The 14,408-nt window shown below is 48.5% G+C and overlaps 1 protein-coding gene across 5 annotated transcripts in view; it reads left to right on the top strand.

Moving 5' to 3' along the window:
* Positions 1 to 14,408, top strand: part of TMEM63A (transmembrane protein 63A) — a 42,303-nt gene that overhangs the window by 1,689 nt on the left and 26,206 nt on the right. For 3 of the 5 annotated variants that reach the window (XM_053604039.1, XM_053604036.1, XM_053604037.1), the window contains exons 2-5: positions 4,218 to 4,417; positions 8,333 to 8,412; positions 11,910 to 11,976; positions 12,784 to 12,863. In XM_053604039.1, the coding sequence (XP_053460014.1) occupies positions 4,229 to 4,417; positions 8,333 to 8,412; positions 11,910 to 11,976; positions 12,784 to 12,863 (416 nt within the window). In that variant the 5' untranslated portion in view covers positions 4,218 to 4,228. The remainder of the gene's footprint in view (positions 1 to 4,217; positions 4,418 to 8,332; positions 8,413 to 11,909; positions 11,977 to 12,783; positions 12,864 to 14,408) is intronic. The other 2 variants (XM_053604040.1, XM_053604038.1) reach the window with 1 other exon arrangement.

Below are 14,408 nucleotides of genomic sequence, written 5' to 3'. Positions count from 1 at the left end.
TGCACAGTGGATTAGCAGTGATGGTTACTTCCTTGACAAGTCTGAGACCAGCCATTGGATTCAGCCTGTCCCACTGGCTACAGCCAGACTCTTGGATGTACATGAATTGACCTTTGCTTTGGGGGTCTGAGGTCATCTGCTGCTCACCCTAGTTCCTGGGCCTCGGCAGTAATTCTTGGCTTTCTTACCCTCTTACACTCTTTTCTTTTTTTTTTTGGCCCGAGGCTGAGTTTGAACCCACCACCTCCGGCATATGGAACCGGCGCCCTACTCCTTGAACCACAGGCCCGCCCCCTCTTACACTCTTACCCAATGTATTTGGTAGGAATGAGGTGATGAATGGAGAGCTTCTAGAAGATGTATGGAGGAGTGCTAGAAATTAACTTATACCCAGGTTGAATATCGCCAGGCCGGGCCACTCTGAGCCTTGTTGCTGGTTTGACTCAGGCCCCAATACTGCCTCCCTCCCCCACCCTCTCCTCAGCTTGGCAGGGCTCCCCCATGATGGCTGTGTTCCCAGCTCCCCTTTCACAGCCTGTCTGGGGCTGCCTGCTGAAAAGCCAGAGGGACAGAGATATTTCAGCAGGATCTGGACTTTACATGCCTAACAGGCAGGGACAGCTACGACTGAGCTGAAGAGTCTTGAGAGCGACTGAGGCACACAAAGCTGCATGCTCACTTGGGGCAAACAGGCCACCTGACTGAGGGAGTTCCAGGCTGGCCCTAGCCTGGTGGCATTTGTTGGCCAGACATCCCTGAGTTCCCCTTATCAAGGGTTGTGAAACCACCCAGGGGAGCCTGTTTAGCAAGAGGAAAATGATTCTGGAAGTGGGACTGGGGCTGAAGGGGGAAGAGGAGCCATCAGTACTTTCCTAGGATGTCCCACCCCCCACCCCCACCCCCAGCACCACCACCACACCCTCCCGTTTTCAGAGACAATGCTCTTTCTGTGAGCATTTTATGGAGATGTTTTTTCTTTCCACTTCACTTTTCAAACCTTCCTTGTTTATTCTGCCGTTCCCTTTTCCTGTTTCTAGTCCTTAGGGGACCTTGGGGATCCCTACAGCAACAGCAGCCCTTGGGGCCCACATGAGGTCTTTGGCTGGTCCTACCTTGAGCTTACAACCACTGAGCTTCTGTGGAGAGAGGAGGGCCCTCTGACCCAGCAGGCCCTTGAGCCAGTAGAGGAGGGGGAGTGGCTGGAGCCACAAGTTGGTACTGGCTGAGGAGAGCAGAGTGGAGTGGTACATGGGAGCACTGAAGAATGGGGGAGATCCAGAGCAGGAGGGACCCCACTGGGCAAAATCTCTGTATGTATGTGTGAGTTCTGAGACCTTTTGGTGGGGAGGTGCCAAAAGGTTTCCATCCAGACCCTTAAACTGAAGGAAAAGGATAGCTCCCCATGCGTCATTGGGCAACTGTGTTCCTTCAGGAAACTCTGGTGTCCCAGGACCCAGGGGTCAGGAGAACTCTGTAGGAAATGAGTGTCAAGTCCAAGGCCTGGCCCCCAGGAGCTTGGGAGGTGTCGAGGGCTGTTTCTACCTTTGCCAGAGACATTTCCAGTGAAACCCTCTCCACTGGGCCCTCCATAGTCCCTCTTTCCCCTGGCATCTGGTTAGTATGGGGACAAGAAGGAGAGGCAGTTGTTGGCCTAGCAGTGTTGGTCTGGGATGTTCTATTAGGGTGGTGCCACTGGGTGGGGTTTAAAGGCAAGACAAGAACATCTGTGTCCCAGAGCTAACTTCTGTGACTGTTCAGAACTGCCAGCTCCTTGGCTCTGCCATCATAATTTCCACTACCTCTAGCCATTGCTAAGTCTCTTATAGGGGTAAGAAGGTGACTTTGGGGCAGCGCCTGTGGCTCAAGGAGAAGGGCACCGGTCCCATATGCCGGAGGTGGCGGGTTCAAACCCAGCCCCGGCCAAAAAAACCACACAAAAAATAAATAAATAAATAAATAAATAAAAAATAAATATATATTAAAAAAAAAAAAAAGGTGACTTTGGCCTTTGGGGGAATGATTTCAGGCCTTTGGGCCTGCCACCCAGTTTTCCTGTACTTCCTACACGTATGTGTGAGAGACAGACAGATGGACCCCAGTACTATAGGAAATCACCTCCCAACACCACACCCCAGCAGCACCACCAGCCAGTCCAAATGTTTGTTGGGGTTTCTATACTGTTTCTTCTTGTCCCCAAGAATTTTGTCCTGTAACAGGCAGAAAGACCAGACTTAGTACATGTCCCCTGGGAATCCTAGGAATCAGATCTGGGGAGGCAGGTGCTTAAGGAAGAGGGGGCTATGGCTCGGCGCCTGTGGCTCAAGCGGCTAAGGCGCCAGCCACATACACCAGAAGTAGCAGGTTCAAATCCAGCCCTGGCCTGCCAAACAACAATGACGGCTGCAACCAAAAAAATAGCCAGGCATTGTGGCGGGCACCTGTAGTCCCAGCTACTTGGGAGGTAGAGGCAGGAGAATTGCTTGAGCCCAGGAGTTGGAGGTTGCTGTGAACTGTGATGCCACAGCACTCTACCCAGGGCGACAGCTTGAGGCTCTGTCTCAAAAAAAAAAAAAAGAACAGGGGGAAAAGCGTTTTCTTGGCCCTTCTGCCACAGACAGTGTGAAGAGCAGGTCAGAACTTGGGCTCTAAATACTCGTGGACCTTTGGTGCCCAAGACAGACACTGTAGAGTTTTATTAGCTTCACCAGGGGTGCCAGGAGCCTCAGGAAGGGAAGGTCAGCAATCTAGCCTGGAGCTGTATTTGCTTTGGAAATACTGGACCTTCCAGTTAGACCCCAGGAACCCAGGAGGGGGAAGGGCTGTGTGAGAGGGTGGGCCTGGGGGACCTGGGTTCCCTGAGGAGACCCCCCAGGACTCCCTGCTCTGTCTTCTTCCTGTCACCCTCTTCAGTTTCTCAATGACCTAAGGACAAAAGAAGTGGGGGGGGGGGCACGTAGTGAAAAGAGAACTGGCATCTGGGAGTCAGGAAGCTGGGTTTGGGCCTCCATTTTGCCCTGACCAGCTCCTTTATCTTGGGGAAGGTTATTAAACCTCTGAGCCTCAGTTTCCAAGTATATCAAATAGGCCCATCTCTGTGGTGCAGCTCTGACATTCTGTGAACACATCTTGCCTGGGGCTCATGTAGAGGGACCATTGTGTGTACTTCACTGTCCCCTTCTTCCCCATTTGTCTAACCCATGACTTCCCTGCTTTTGTGTCCCTTTTCCCTCTCCCCTGCCCGTAGTCTGGATTTCCCAGAGCCTCTTCAGGAGTTACTTTCCCAGCAGTGGTACTTGAGGCTAGAGGAACTTCAAGATTTCTTTTTTCTAAGATAGTCTTACTCTGTCACCCTGGGTACAGTGCCGTAGCATCGTAGTAGCTCACAGCAACCTCAAACTCTTGGGTTCACGTGATCTTCTTGTCGCAGCCTCTCAAGTAGCTGAGACTACAGGCACCCACAATGCCCATCTATTTTTAGATATGGGGTCTCACTCTTGCTCAGGCTGGTCTTCAACTCCTGGGCTCAGGCATTCCACCCACCTCAGCCTTCCAGAGTGCTAGGATTACAGACGTGAGCCACCAAGCCCAGAATCCTTCAGGATTTCTTTTTTTTTTTTTTTTTTTTTTTGTAGAGACAGAGTCTCACTGTACCGCCCTTGGTAGAGTGCCGTGGCGTCACACGGCTCACAGCAACCTCTAACTCTTGGGCTTACGCGATTCTCTTGCCTCAGCCTCCCGAGTAGCTGGGACTACAGGCGCCCGCCACAACGCCCGGCTATTTTTTTTTGTTGTTGTTGTTGCAGTTTGGCCCGGGCCGGGTTTGAACCCGCCACCCTCGGCATATGGGGCCGGCACCCTACTCACTGAGCCACAGGCGCCGCCCTCCTTCAGGATTTCTTAAGTTAGCTACCTCAGCAGCTTCTGTCCCCCCGTTTCTCCAGGCTCACTTCCTTTAGGGAGTCTGACTGCTGTGTCCTTGCTGAGGCATCCACTCTAACCATCTGACACTCTCAGACTGTTCTCACAATGGAACCATTCTCTGTGGATACTGCCAGGCACGCAGGGGTCCAGCGTCTGATCTGCCCCAATTCCTTGCTGCTGGCTCCTGTGCCCCACAAGGCCCTGGGGGAGACACCTGCCTTCGGCTCTGCTAGCGCTGGCTGGGGAAACTGCAGGAGAATTTGAGTCCTGACCATCTGCCTTGCCCTGTTCTCCAGGGAGGACAAGAATGATGACCAACTCCCTGTTCCTGGAGCTGTGGCAGTCCAAGGCAGTGTCCATTCGTGAGCAGCTGGGCCTCAGGGACCAAGCCAATGACTCTTACTGCTACAACTCGGCCAAAAACAGCACTGTGCTCCAGGGAGTCAACTTTGGTGGCATTCCTACTGTCCTGCTGATAGATGTCAGCTGCTTTCTGGTGAGAACTCTCATGAATCGTGTCCTCTTTCCCCCACCTCTGCCCCTCTGGTTATTTGTTTAAATTCCTCACCCGGGCCCTTTTGGGAAACTCAGGTGAGGAGTCAGCCATACCTGGTTTAAAGCCTAACTCTACTGCTTCTCAGCGCTGTGACCTTGGGCATGTTACATAGTTTACGTGGAAAATGGAGATAATTCCTACCTCGCAGAATTTCAGAGAATATCAGACAAGGCCATGCATGTATAGGGCACACCTTGCTGTGCCTTTGACTATTACCATTATTGTAGAGCTATCAGCCTCTAGTGTCTTGAAGACCCCTTGGGAAAGGTCAGTCTCACAGAGATGAGAGATGTGAACAGAGTATGGACTAGAACCAGAGAAGTTGTAATTCTGAAGTGTCATCCTCTGTTCCCATCTGGGATCCCTGTTTTTTTTTTTTTTGTAGAGACAGAGTCTCACTTTACTGCCCTCGGTAGAGTGCCATAGCGTCACACGGCTCACAGCAACCTCCAGCTCTTGGGCTTACATGATTCTCTTGCCTCAGCCTCCCGAGCAGCTGGGACTACAGGTGCCCGCCACAACGCCCGGCTACTTTTTTTTTGTTGTTGCAGTTTGGCCGGGGCTGGGTTTGAACCCGCCACCCTCGGTATATGGGGCCCGCGCCCTACTCACTGAGCAACAGGCGCTGCCCAAGGATCCCTGGGGTTTTTTAAGAATCAGAAGCTGATTCTCAGTGCCGACCTCAGCAGGTGGTTCACTACCATGCTACCAGGCTCTCAACTTGAAACATGTCGTTCTGTCCCATACAGATTGAACACTGGCTAGTTGAGATTTATTGGAATTAAGGTGTATCTTCTCTATGGCTGTGTCCTTCTGGATGCTGTCTCTGAATGAACAGGGACAGATGGGGGCTTGGACTGCTTGGGGCTGGAGACTCGGCCTGGGTGGGGAACCTGAGAAGGGGCAGTTGGGTAGCATGAGAGTGTCAGTCCCTGGGGGAAAGAGCCCTGGGAGGTAGGAAAGGACAGTATTAGACACAAGTTTGCTGGCACCAAAAATGCTTATGGAAAGGGAGGAGAGTGAGAGTGTTCTCCTATTCTTCCTGCCTAGGATTAAGATCTAAATTGTTGCATTAGACTTTTGTTACATTGTTGCTTCTTTGTGGGCTAATGTGGGAACCTGCATTATACCTGCTTTGCTTTCATGAAAAAGTGCTAAGTACCACATAATCCATTTCTTGGAGCTAGAACCCATTTGTAGGTCAAGAGCACTATCATATATGCCAGCCTTGGTTGAGAGGAAGGAGGAGGCAGGAGTATGGGGGTGTATTTTTATTGCAGAAAGTTACAGGGGTCCAGGAGGGGGGTTCTGGAAAGCATAGATGTGTGGGAGATGTTCCACACTACACATTCCAAGACAGCAGCTGCTGTGGGCAGTAAGGGCAGGCGCCTCCTGAACAAGCTTCGGATTTTTCCTACTATATGACTCATATGCCTTTGAAAATAAATCAACAGCTTCCTGATTCATCCTAAGAATATGCCACAGGAACTCAGTGCCTCTGGGGTTCAGGTCCTCTGGATTCAGAAAAATAAAACTCACTTTTATTTTTATTTGTTTATTTATTTTTGGAGACAGAGTCTCACTTTGTAGCCCTGTAGAGTGCCCTGGCGTCAGTCTCACTGAGATGAGAGATGACAGCAACCTCCAACTCCTGGGCTCGAGCGATCCTTATGTCTCAGCCTCCCAAGTATCTGGGACTACAGGTGCCCGCCACAACACCCAGCTATTTTTAGAGATGGGGTCTCACGCTGACTCAGGCTGATCTTGAACCTGTGAACTCAGGCAATTCACCCGTCTTGGCCTCCCAGAGTGCTAGGATTACAGGTGTGAGCCACCAGGCCTGGCTCAAAACCCACCTTTAAAACCCCAGTTTCTGGTTCGGCACCTGTAGGTCAGTGAGTAGGACACCGGCCACATACACCAAAGGTAGTGGGTTCAAGCCTGGCCCAAGCCTCCTAAACAACAATGACAACTTCAGCCGAAATAAATATATAAAACCCCAGTTTCTGACCAGAGCAGGTCAGAAGGTATGATTATTAACATGTGTGTCTCCAACTCCTTGATCTCAAGGGGCCGTAGCTGTTCATGGAGGGGAGAGAGGCAGGAACTCAGCAGAGCACCTACTAAGGTGGACCTGTAGGGAGGCAGGGGACAGTGTAGAATTTACAGATTTTTTTTTGGGGGGGGAGACAGAGTCTCATTCTATCACCCATGGTAGAGTGCAGTGACGTCACAGCTCACAGCAACCTCTAGCTCTTGGGCTTAGGTGATTCTCTTGCCTCAGCTTCCTGAGTAGCTGGGATTACAGGCACCTGCCCCAACGCCTGGATATTTTTTGGTTGCAGTTTGGTCGGGGCCGGGTTTGAACCTGCCACACTTGGTAAATGGGGCCAGGGCCCTACTCACTAAGCCACAGGTGCCACCCCAGGTTTTCTTTTTTTTATTAAAACATAGCTGTGTACATTAATGCAATCATGGGGTACAATGTGTTGGTTTTATTTATGATTTGAAATATTTTAATCAAATTGGTTAACATAGCCTTCACGGCATTTTCTTAGTTATTGTGTTTAGACATTTATATTCTACACCTAGTAAATTTCACATGTACCCTTGTAAGGTGCAGCATAGGTGTGGTCCCACTTTTTTTTTTTTTTTTTGAGACAGAGTCTTACTAAGTTGCCCTTGGTAGAGTGCTGTGGCGTCTCAGCTCACAGCAACCTCAAACTCTTTAGGCTTAAGCGATTTTCTTGCCTCAGCCTCCCAAGTAGCTGGGACTATTTTTTGTTGTAGTTGTCGTTGTTTAGCAGGCCTGGGCCGGGTTTGAACCTGCCATCCCTGGTGTATGTGGCTGGCGCCCTACCCACTGAGCTACAGGGGCCAAGCTTAGAATTTACAGATTTCTAGGGCTAACAGGGGTTTAGAGGAACCTTTAGTCCAACCCCCTGTGTTTCTACTGGGCACACAGACCAGCTGAGGTGTCCCACCTTACTGAGACCAAGCCAGTCCAGAGCCCTTGTTGGGCATTGTCACCAACATGCTCTGTTCTAGCAGTCAAACTCAAAGTAAAAATCTGACATTTCTGGCTCAGCCTTGGGAGGCTTTGCTGCCTTGGTTCTGTAATTAAAAATAAAATTTGTCCGTGCATGGTGACTCATTCCTATAATCCCAGAATTTTGGGAGAGCAAGGCAAGAGGACTGCTTGAGGCCAAGAATCTGGGGCCAGCCTGGACAACATAGTGAGACTTCCAGCTCTAAAAATATATATAAAAATTAGCTGGGCATGGCAGCACATGTCTATAGTCCCAGCTACTTGGGAGGCTGAGGCAGGAGGATTACTTGAACTCAGACTTTGAGGCTGCAGTGAGTTGTAATTGTGCCATTGTACTCCAGCCTGGGTAATAGAGTGAAACCCCATCTCTAAAAATAATAAAAATAATAAAATTAAATTCTATATAAAGTGAAGAAGGGAGCTGGTCTCCAGGACTGCTGTGAATTCAGACCTGCTTTTCTGCTTGGCAGCTGCTAAAGGAAAATCAGGCTGAGATGGGAGGAGGCCCTTGTAGTATTGCCTTGAGACCAAAGGACTGGGCTGATGTGTGGGAATAGGAGCGCTAAGGGCTACCTTGGCAGCAGTGCTGACAGCCTTGATGGCTGGGGCAAGGTGACAGGAGCTGGTGAAGCTGGTGAGCAAAGCCTGGGGCCACTAAGCTGTGCAGTGTTGGTGGCCCTCCGGGCCTGAATGATTTTCGTATAGCACTGCTGAGTTTGGAAGATGGGCTTTGCCCCTGAGACAGCTGTCTTTTCTAACTAGAAGCCATCCAATATGCTTTTACTTGATTTCTTTTCTACTTTTAGCTTTTAATCTTGGTGTTTTCCTTCATAAGAAGAAGATTCTGGGATTATGGCCGCATCGCCCTGGTGTCAGAAGCAGACAGGTAAAAAAGACACATTGCCTAGCAGATGAGTGTGTGTGTGTGTGTGTGTGTGTGTGTGTGTGTGTGAGCTGTGTTTCTGGTGACACTGGAATGGGCTAGAAGCCTAGGATACTCTCTGTGTGGGCAGGGCCTATATGTGATGGGGACCTAGATTGTTCCACTAGAAATTGTGTTCTCCGTTCTCCTTACCACAGACCCATCTAGTCAGCCTTATTACCCTCACTTGGTTCACAAAAAATCAAAGGCCAGGCCGTGGTCATGAACTATGCTGGCTACAGGCTAGTTGCTTTAGATACTTAGGGCTTTCATCATCAGCTAAGGAGGATGCCCATTTTCTTTCTCATCTTGAGTATTTGTAAGTCTATTATCTTTGAAGTTCATTAGCCTCACACCAGGGCCTGGGTGAGGCACATTAAGGAGGTAGCAGAGCCCTGGGTTAGCTGCCCAGCCTCCTGCTTGGTCATTGCTGGCTTTGAATGAGTCCTTTGCAATGCCCAGGCTCCCTCAGCCAGATTCAGGTCCTTCCAGTTCTAGCCTGAGCTCTGCTGGCTTCCTGCTGGTGTCACCTGGGGGGTGAAAGTGAATTCTAGATCTGCACAACCAGGCTCTCCAGCTTCAGCTGGGTGCTCCTCACACCCTAGCACCTTCTTGCAGCAACAGGAAGCGAGTGGGGGAAACTCAGGGACAGCCTCAGCTGCTTGCCCATGCCTCCCGCAGGGTTTGCCAGGCAGACTCTCCATTCTTGTGGCCCCTGTGTGAGAAGAGGAGGTGTACCTGTAAGTGAACCTTCCTTCTCCATCATCTCTGCTCTGGCCTTTTTGAAAGCCTGTCGTGGTGACCTGGGCCATTGCGGAAAACCTTTTGGGATATTGGATGCGGTTATATCACATTCAGCCTAAAGAAGGGCCACGTGCTGTAGTACACAGGCAGCCCCTGGTGGTTGAGAGGCCCTTCCACTTCCCTGGCCGTGTGATCTTCGTCTTGTGCCCTCTTTTCCCCACAGGGTTACTGAAGAACAAATGAGACATTGTCTCTGCAATGCTTTGAAAATTACATACTGTTATGTTTTATGCCATTAGAAGTGGGATGGAAAATAGAAAAAAGCAGAAATTTCACTTATTGTAAAGCCTCAAATTCACAATGAACAGGGTGTTTTTAGGGAGTACTCAGAAGAAAGAATCTGGACCAAGTGTTGTGCTCTCGCCTATAATCGGAGCACTTTGGGAGGTGAAGGTAGGATCACTTGAGGCCAGAAGTTGAAGACCAACCTGGGCAACATAGTGAGTCCCTGGTCTCTACCAAAAAAAAAAAAAAAATAGCAGGGTGTGGTGGCACTTCTCTGTAGTCCCAGCTACTTGAGAAGCTGAGGCAGGAGGATTGCTAAAGCCAGATGTTTGAAGTTTCTGTGAGCTATGATTTCTTTTTTTTGTTTGTTTGTTTTTTTGGCCTGGGCTAGGTTTGAACCCGCCACCTCCACATATGGGACCGGCGCCCTACTCCTTGAGCTACAGGAGCCGCTCCTGTGAGCTATGATTTCGTCACTGCACTCTAGCTTGGGCAACAGAGTGAGACTTCATCTCTAAAAAAAAAAAAAAAATTTGAGGGGCTGGGTGTGGTGGCTCACACCTGTAATCCCAGCACTCTGGGAGGCCGAGGAGGGTGGATTGCCTGAGCTCAGTTTCAAGACCAGCCTGAGCCGAAGTGAGACCCCCACCTCTAAAAATAGCCGGGCGTTGTGGCAGGTACCTGTAGTCCCAGCTACTTGGGAGGCTGAGGCAAGAGAATCACTTGAGCCCAAGTGTTGGAGGGTGCTGTGAGCTGTGATGAAATAGCACTCTACCAAGGGTAACAAAATAAGACTCTGTCTCAAAAAATAAATAAACAAACAAATAAAATACAATAAAAATCTGAAAAAAGAAAGACTATGATTAAAATGCCATAATATAGGGCAGCGCCTGTGGCTCAAGGGCATGGGGAGCCAGCCCCATATACCGGAGGTGGCAGGTTCAAGCCCGGGCCCGGCCAAAAAACTGCAAAAAAAAAAAAAAAAAAAAAAAAAGCTATAATGTAGAATGCTATTGTTTTTCAGCTCTACAATGTACATTTTGATATTTTCCTATCTATGAAATTAGGATGCATTTTATTATCTATCAAAGATGATCATAGTTTAATTGGCAGCATTTTTCTTTTTTTCTTTTTTTTTTTGTAGAGACAGTCTCACTTTATGGCCTCAGTAGAGTGCCGTGGCCTCACACAGCTCACAGCAACCTCCAACTCATGGGCTTAAGCGATTCTCTTGCCTCAGCCTCCCAAGTAGCTGGGACTACAGGCGCCTGCCACAACGCCCGGCTATTTTTTGGTTTTGTAGTTTGGCCGGGGCCGGGTTTGAACCAGCCACCCTCTGTATATGGGGCCGGCGCCTTACCGACTGAACCACAGGCGCCGCCCTTGGCAGCATTTTTCTTTCTTAGTGATTGAGGAAATGATTTTGTACTTTACAACCAGTGGTGTCTTAGAGTTGATAAAAAATAGTATTTACTCTAATTTTTTTTTTTTTTTTGAGACAGAGTAAGACAGAGTCTCACTTTGTCACCCTGGGTAGAGTGCCATGGCATCATAGCTCATAGCAACCTCAAACTTCTGAGCTCAAGCGACCTTCTTGCCTCAGCCTCCAAACTAGCTGGGACTACAGGTACCTTTCACAATACCCAGCTAGTTTTTCTAGTTTTAGTAGAGACTAAGTTTCAGTCTTGTTTAGGCTGGTCTTGAACTCCTGAGCTCAAGTAATCCACCGGCCTCGGCCTCCCAGAGTGCTAGGATTATAGCCAGCTTGCCTACTCCTTATTCCAATTTTTATTTGATATATTAGGAAATATGTTGCATTTTGGTGAGGGGAGCAGAGTTTCACTTTGTGCCCTTGGTAGAGTACTGTGGTGTCATAGCTCACAGCAACCTCAAACTCTTGGGCTTTAAACAGTTCTCTTGCCTCAGCCTCCCAAGTAGCTGGGACTACAGGCGCCCTCCACAGCACCCAGCTATTTTTAGAGATGAGGTCTTGCTCTTGCTTAGGCTGGTTTCAAACTCCTGAGCTCAGGCAATCCACCTGCCTCGGCCTCTCAGAGTGCTAGGATTACAGGAGTGAGCCACCTCGCCTGGCCTAGGAAATATGCTATAAACAGGCAACACTTTGAAAGTCATGTTAGGTAGACTGTCACCCTGCTGAAGTTTGAGGGTGGGGCACAGAGGTGATCTATGGAGGTACTGACCCCGTGTTATTCATTCTGTATAACGTAGAGTTTAATACTCTACCTAGGAATGGTTATCGTCCTTGTCTCTATTTTTCACAGAGTGAGTTATATTTTCTCCCTACCATTAAGGGCTGGTAGGTTTGGTCCTGAACTCGAAAAGGCAGCAAAACCCTGGACATAGTGTTTTGACTTTCTTTTTTTTTTTTTTTTTAAGAATTATCTGTCACTTTTTTCCTTTTGTGTCTCTAGTGAATCCAGATTTCAGAGATTGTCTTCGATTTCCTCCTCAGGGCAACAAGACTTTGAAAATGAACTGGTTGGTATCTAAGGGACAGTTGTGGTTATGGCTGGGGTAGGAGGCAGAGATTAGCAGTAATGATTGGGAGAAGCTCTTCTCGGCATCAACAAAGGCACCTGAACTTGGGAAATAGGGGACAGGGCAGTGGGATGACCTGGGATTGTGAGACTCAGTGAACTCAGAGACAGAAGGGGCTATGGAATCCCCTGGGCTTCCTTAGTACTTGTCTCTGATTACACATGTGGCTTTGTATGACAGTTAATTATTCACTTGCCTGCTAGATTATGAGCCAAATGTGGGCAGGATACTTGTCTTATCCATCCCTGTTCCCCAGCACCTGATACCTAGTAGGTACTTAGTCGTTGTTGAATGAATATGAACAAATATTTGTCGTTCCCAGCTGGGTGACAGCCCGGCTTTAGAGATATGAAGGACAATAAAACAATAAAACCTACAGACACCCTTCCCCCTCTCTAACTCTTACCCCAGGGAGCCATCCAATCCTTCGGGCTATTTCTTCTCTCTTCCCACCTCTTAGTCATTTTGAAATAATGAAAAGGCCACCCTACTTTCTCTAGGGTGCTGCCCTGAGCTTTCGTCACCTCTTGATCTGGGTTTTGTGATTTGACCATCAAATTGTCAAAACTTGAGAGGTTTTAGTAAGATTATCAGGTACATATCCCAAAAGACTAGGAGCATGTGGATACTGTCCTTTTTGGACAAGGGATTGCTCGCTGAATATGAGACAAAAGCACTGTTTTTATACAGCAGAAGGTCAAGTGGTTATTTAATGTCAAAGACAAAGATTACATCTGCTTCCCACAGACACAGAGGTTGGACGCCCATCTCTCTTCTCTCTGTTTCCAGGGATGCTGCCCCTGGCTGACCGCCATCTTCCGCCTACAGTGAGTACAGCCCAGGACTTTTGCTTGGGCAGTTTGGGTGTTTGGCCAGAGAGCCAAAATGCTTGATCCTAAGAGGGGATCTCTTAGATACTTTTCCATTTAAGTTCAAAGCAGTGTGTGGGGGCTGAGAATAAAGATAGCCCCGGTAGCCCTGAGGTATGGTCAGGAGCACTGGGGAGGGAGGCCTCTTGGACCAGAGCCTCCATGCTGGAGCTCAGGGCTTCCCGAAAGAACTTCAGGGTTCTTGCAGGGAGTGATGAACTTTATTCATTTAACATATTCAGTGGAAATCGCATGTTCACCTTTCATGATGCTACACAAACTAATTAAGCCTTTTTTTTTTTTTTTTGCTTTAGGTAGAACTTACTCCACTTAATATTTAAAATTGGGTGGTGCCTGTGGCTCAAAGGAGTAGGGCGCTGGACCCATATGCTAGAGGTGGTGGGTTCAAACCCAGCCCTGGCCAAAACTGCAAAAAAAAAAAAAAATTTAACATTGATTAAATGTGGATGGAAGCTATTCTAGGCATGTTTACATGTCTTTGAATTAGTGAAAATTGAAGAAGTAAAATACACTCCCCTCGTTTGGTTAAAACAGTTGAGAACTAATGTGAGTGTGTCTTGGTTGTGACACCTGCTGCCATATTCCATCCACTCTAAGGAGCCATTGCCATAAGAGGCACATTCTTTTACGTAGCACTAGGAACAAGGAAATGCTGCTAGTTAAGCCACCATCAGCGGTAATTGTGGTGTGTACCCCATTTCAGAGGTGTTGAAACCTGGGAAGGATTATCTTAGAATTGAAATATGGTGCTTATAGGATGTTGAATAAGGCCTTCTCTCTTGGCCTCAGTTTCCCCGACTGTAATAGGAGGCTGGGGATAGCACATACTTGACGTAATTCATAGGAACTAATCCACGTGGGAGCATGTTGTAAGTGGTCCAGCTTGGTAGGACTTGCTCCCAGGGGGGCCTGGCAGGACAGTCTGTGAACTCTGGTCTGGAGCAGGAGGAAGCAGGAGAGGAATATATTTAGAACTAGGAACTATATAGTTAATAGCCAGCTCTGTCCTCTAGATAAATGGTAAACAGGACTCATATTCACAAGTATACTTCTCAGCACTCCTGGTGCCATGTGCATTAGGTGTCCGATCCTCACTATCTTTGCTGAGTCCCCGCTAAGTTGGGGTGGTAGGTACTGGCTCCTGTCCTTGCCTGAGGTCCTAGGCTCAGGTAAGCCATGTGACCTCCCAGAGGGAGGTGACTCACACAGTTGACTACAAAGCCCACACTGACATCTTTTATTTATTATTTTATTACTATTTTTTTAAGAGACAGAGTCTCACTTTGTCACCCTTGGTAGAGTACCGTGGCATCACAGGTCACAGCAACCTCCAGCTCTTGGGCTTAGGTGATTCTCTTGTCTCAGCCTCCCAAGTAGCTGGGACTACAGGCGCCTACCACAATGCCCGGCTATTTTTTGTTACAGTTTGTCCAGGACTGGGTTTGAAGTCAGCACCCTCAGTATATGGGGCCTGCGCCCTAC

This window comes from Nycticebus coucang, chromosome 10, assembly GCF_027406575.1.
Source record: "Nycticebus coucang isolate mNycCou1 chromosome 10, mNycCou1.pri, whole genome shotgun sequence".
NCBI lineage: Eukaryota > Metazoa > Chordata > Mammalia > Primates > Lorisidae > Nycticebus > Nycticebus coucang.
The sequence above is the reverse complement of the archived record's forward strand: the minus strand, read 5'-3'. Positions and strand labels throughout refer to the sequence as shown.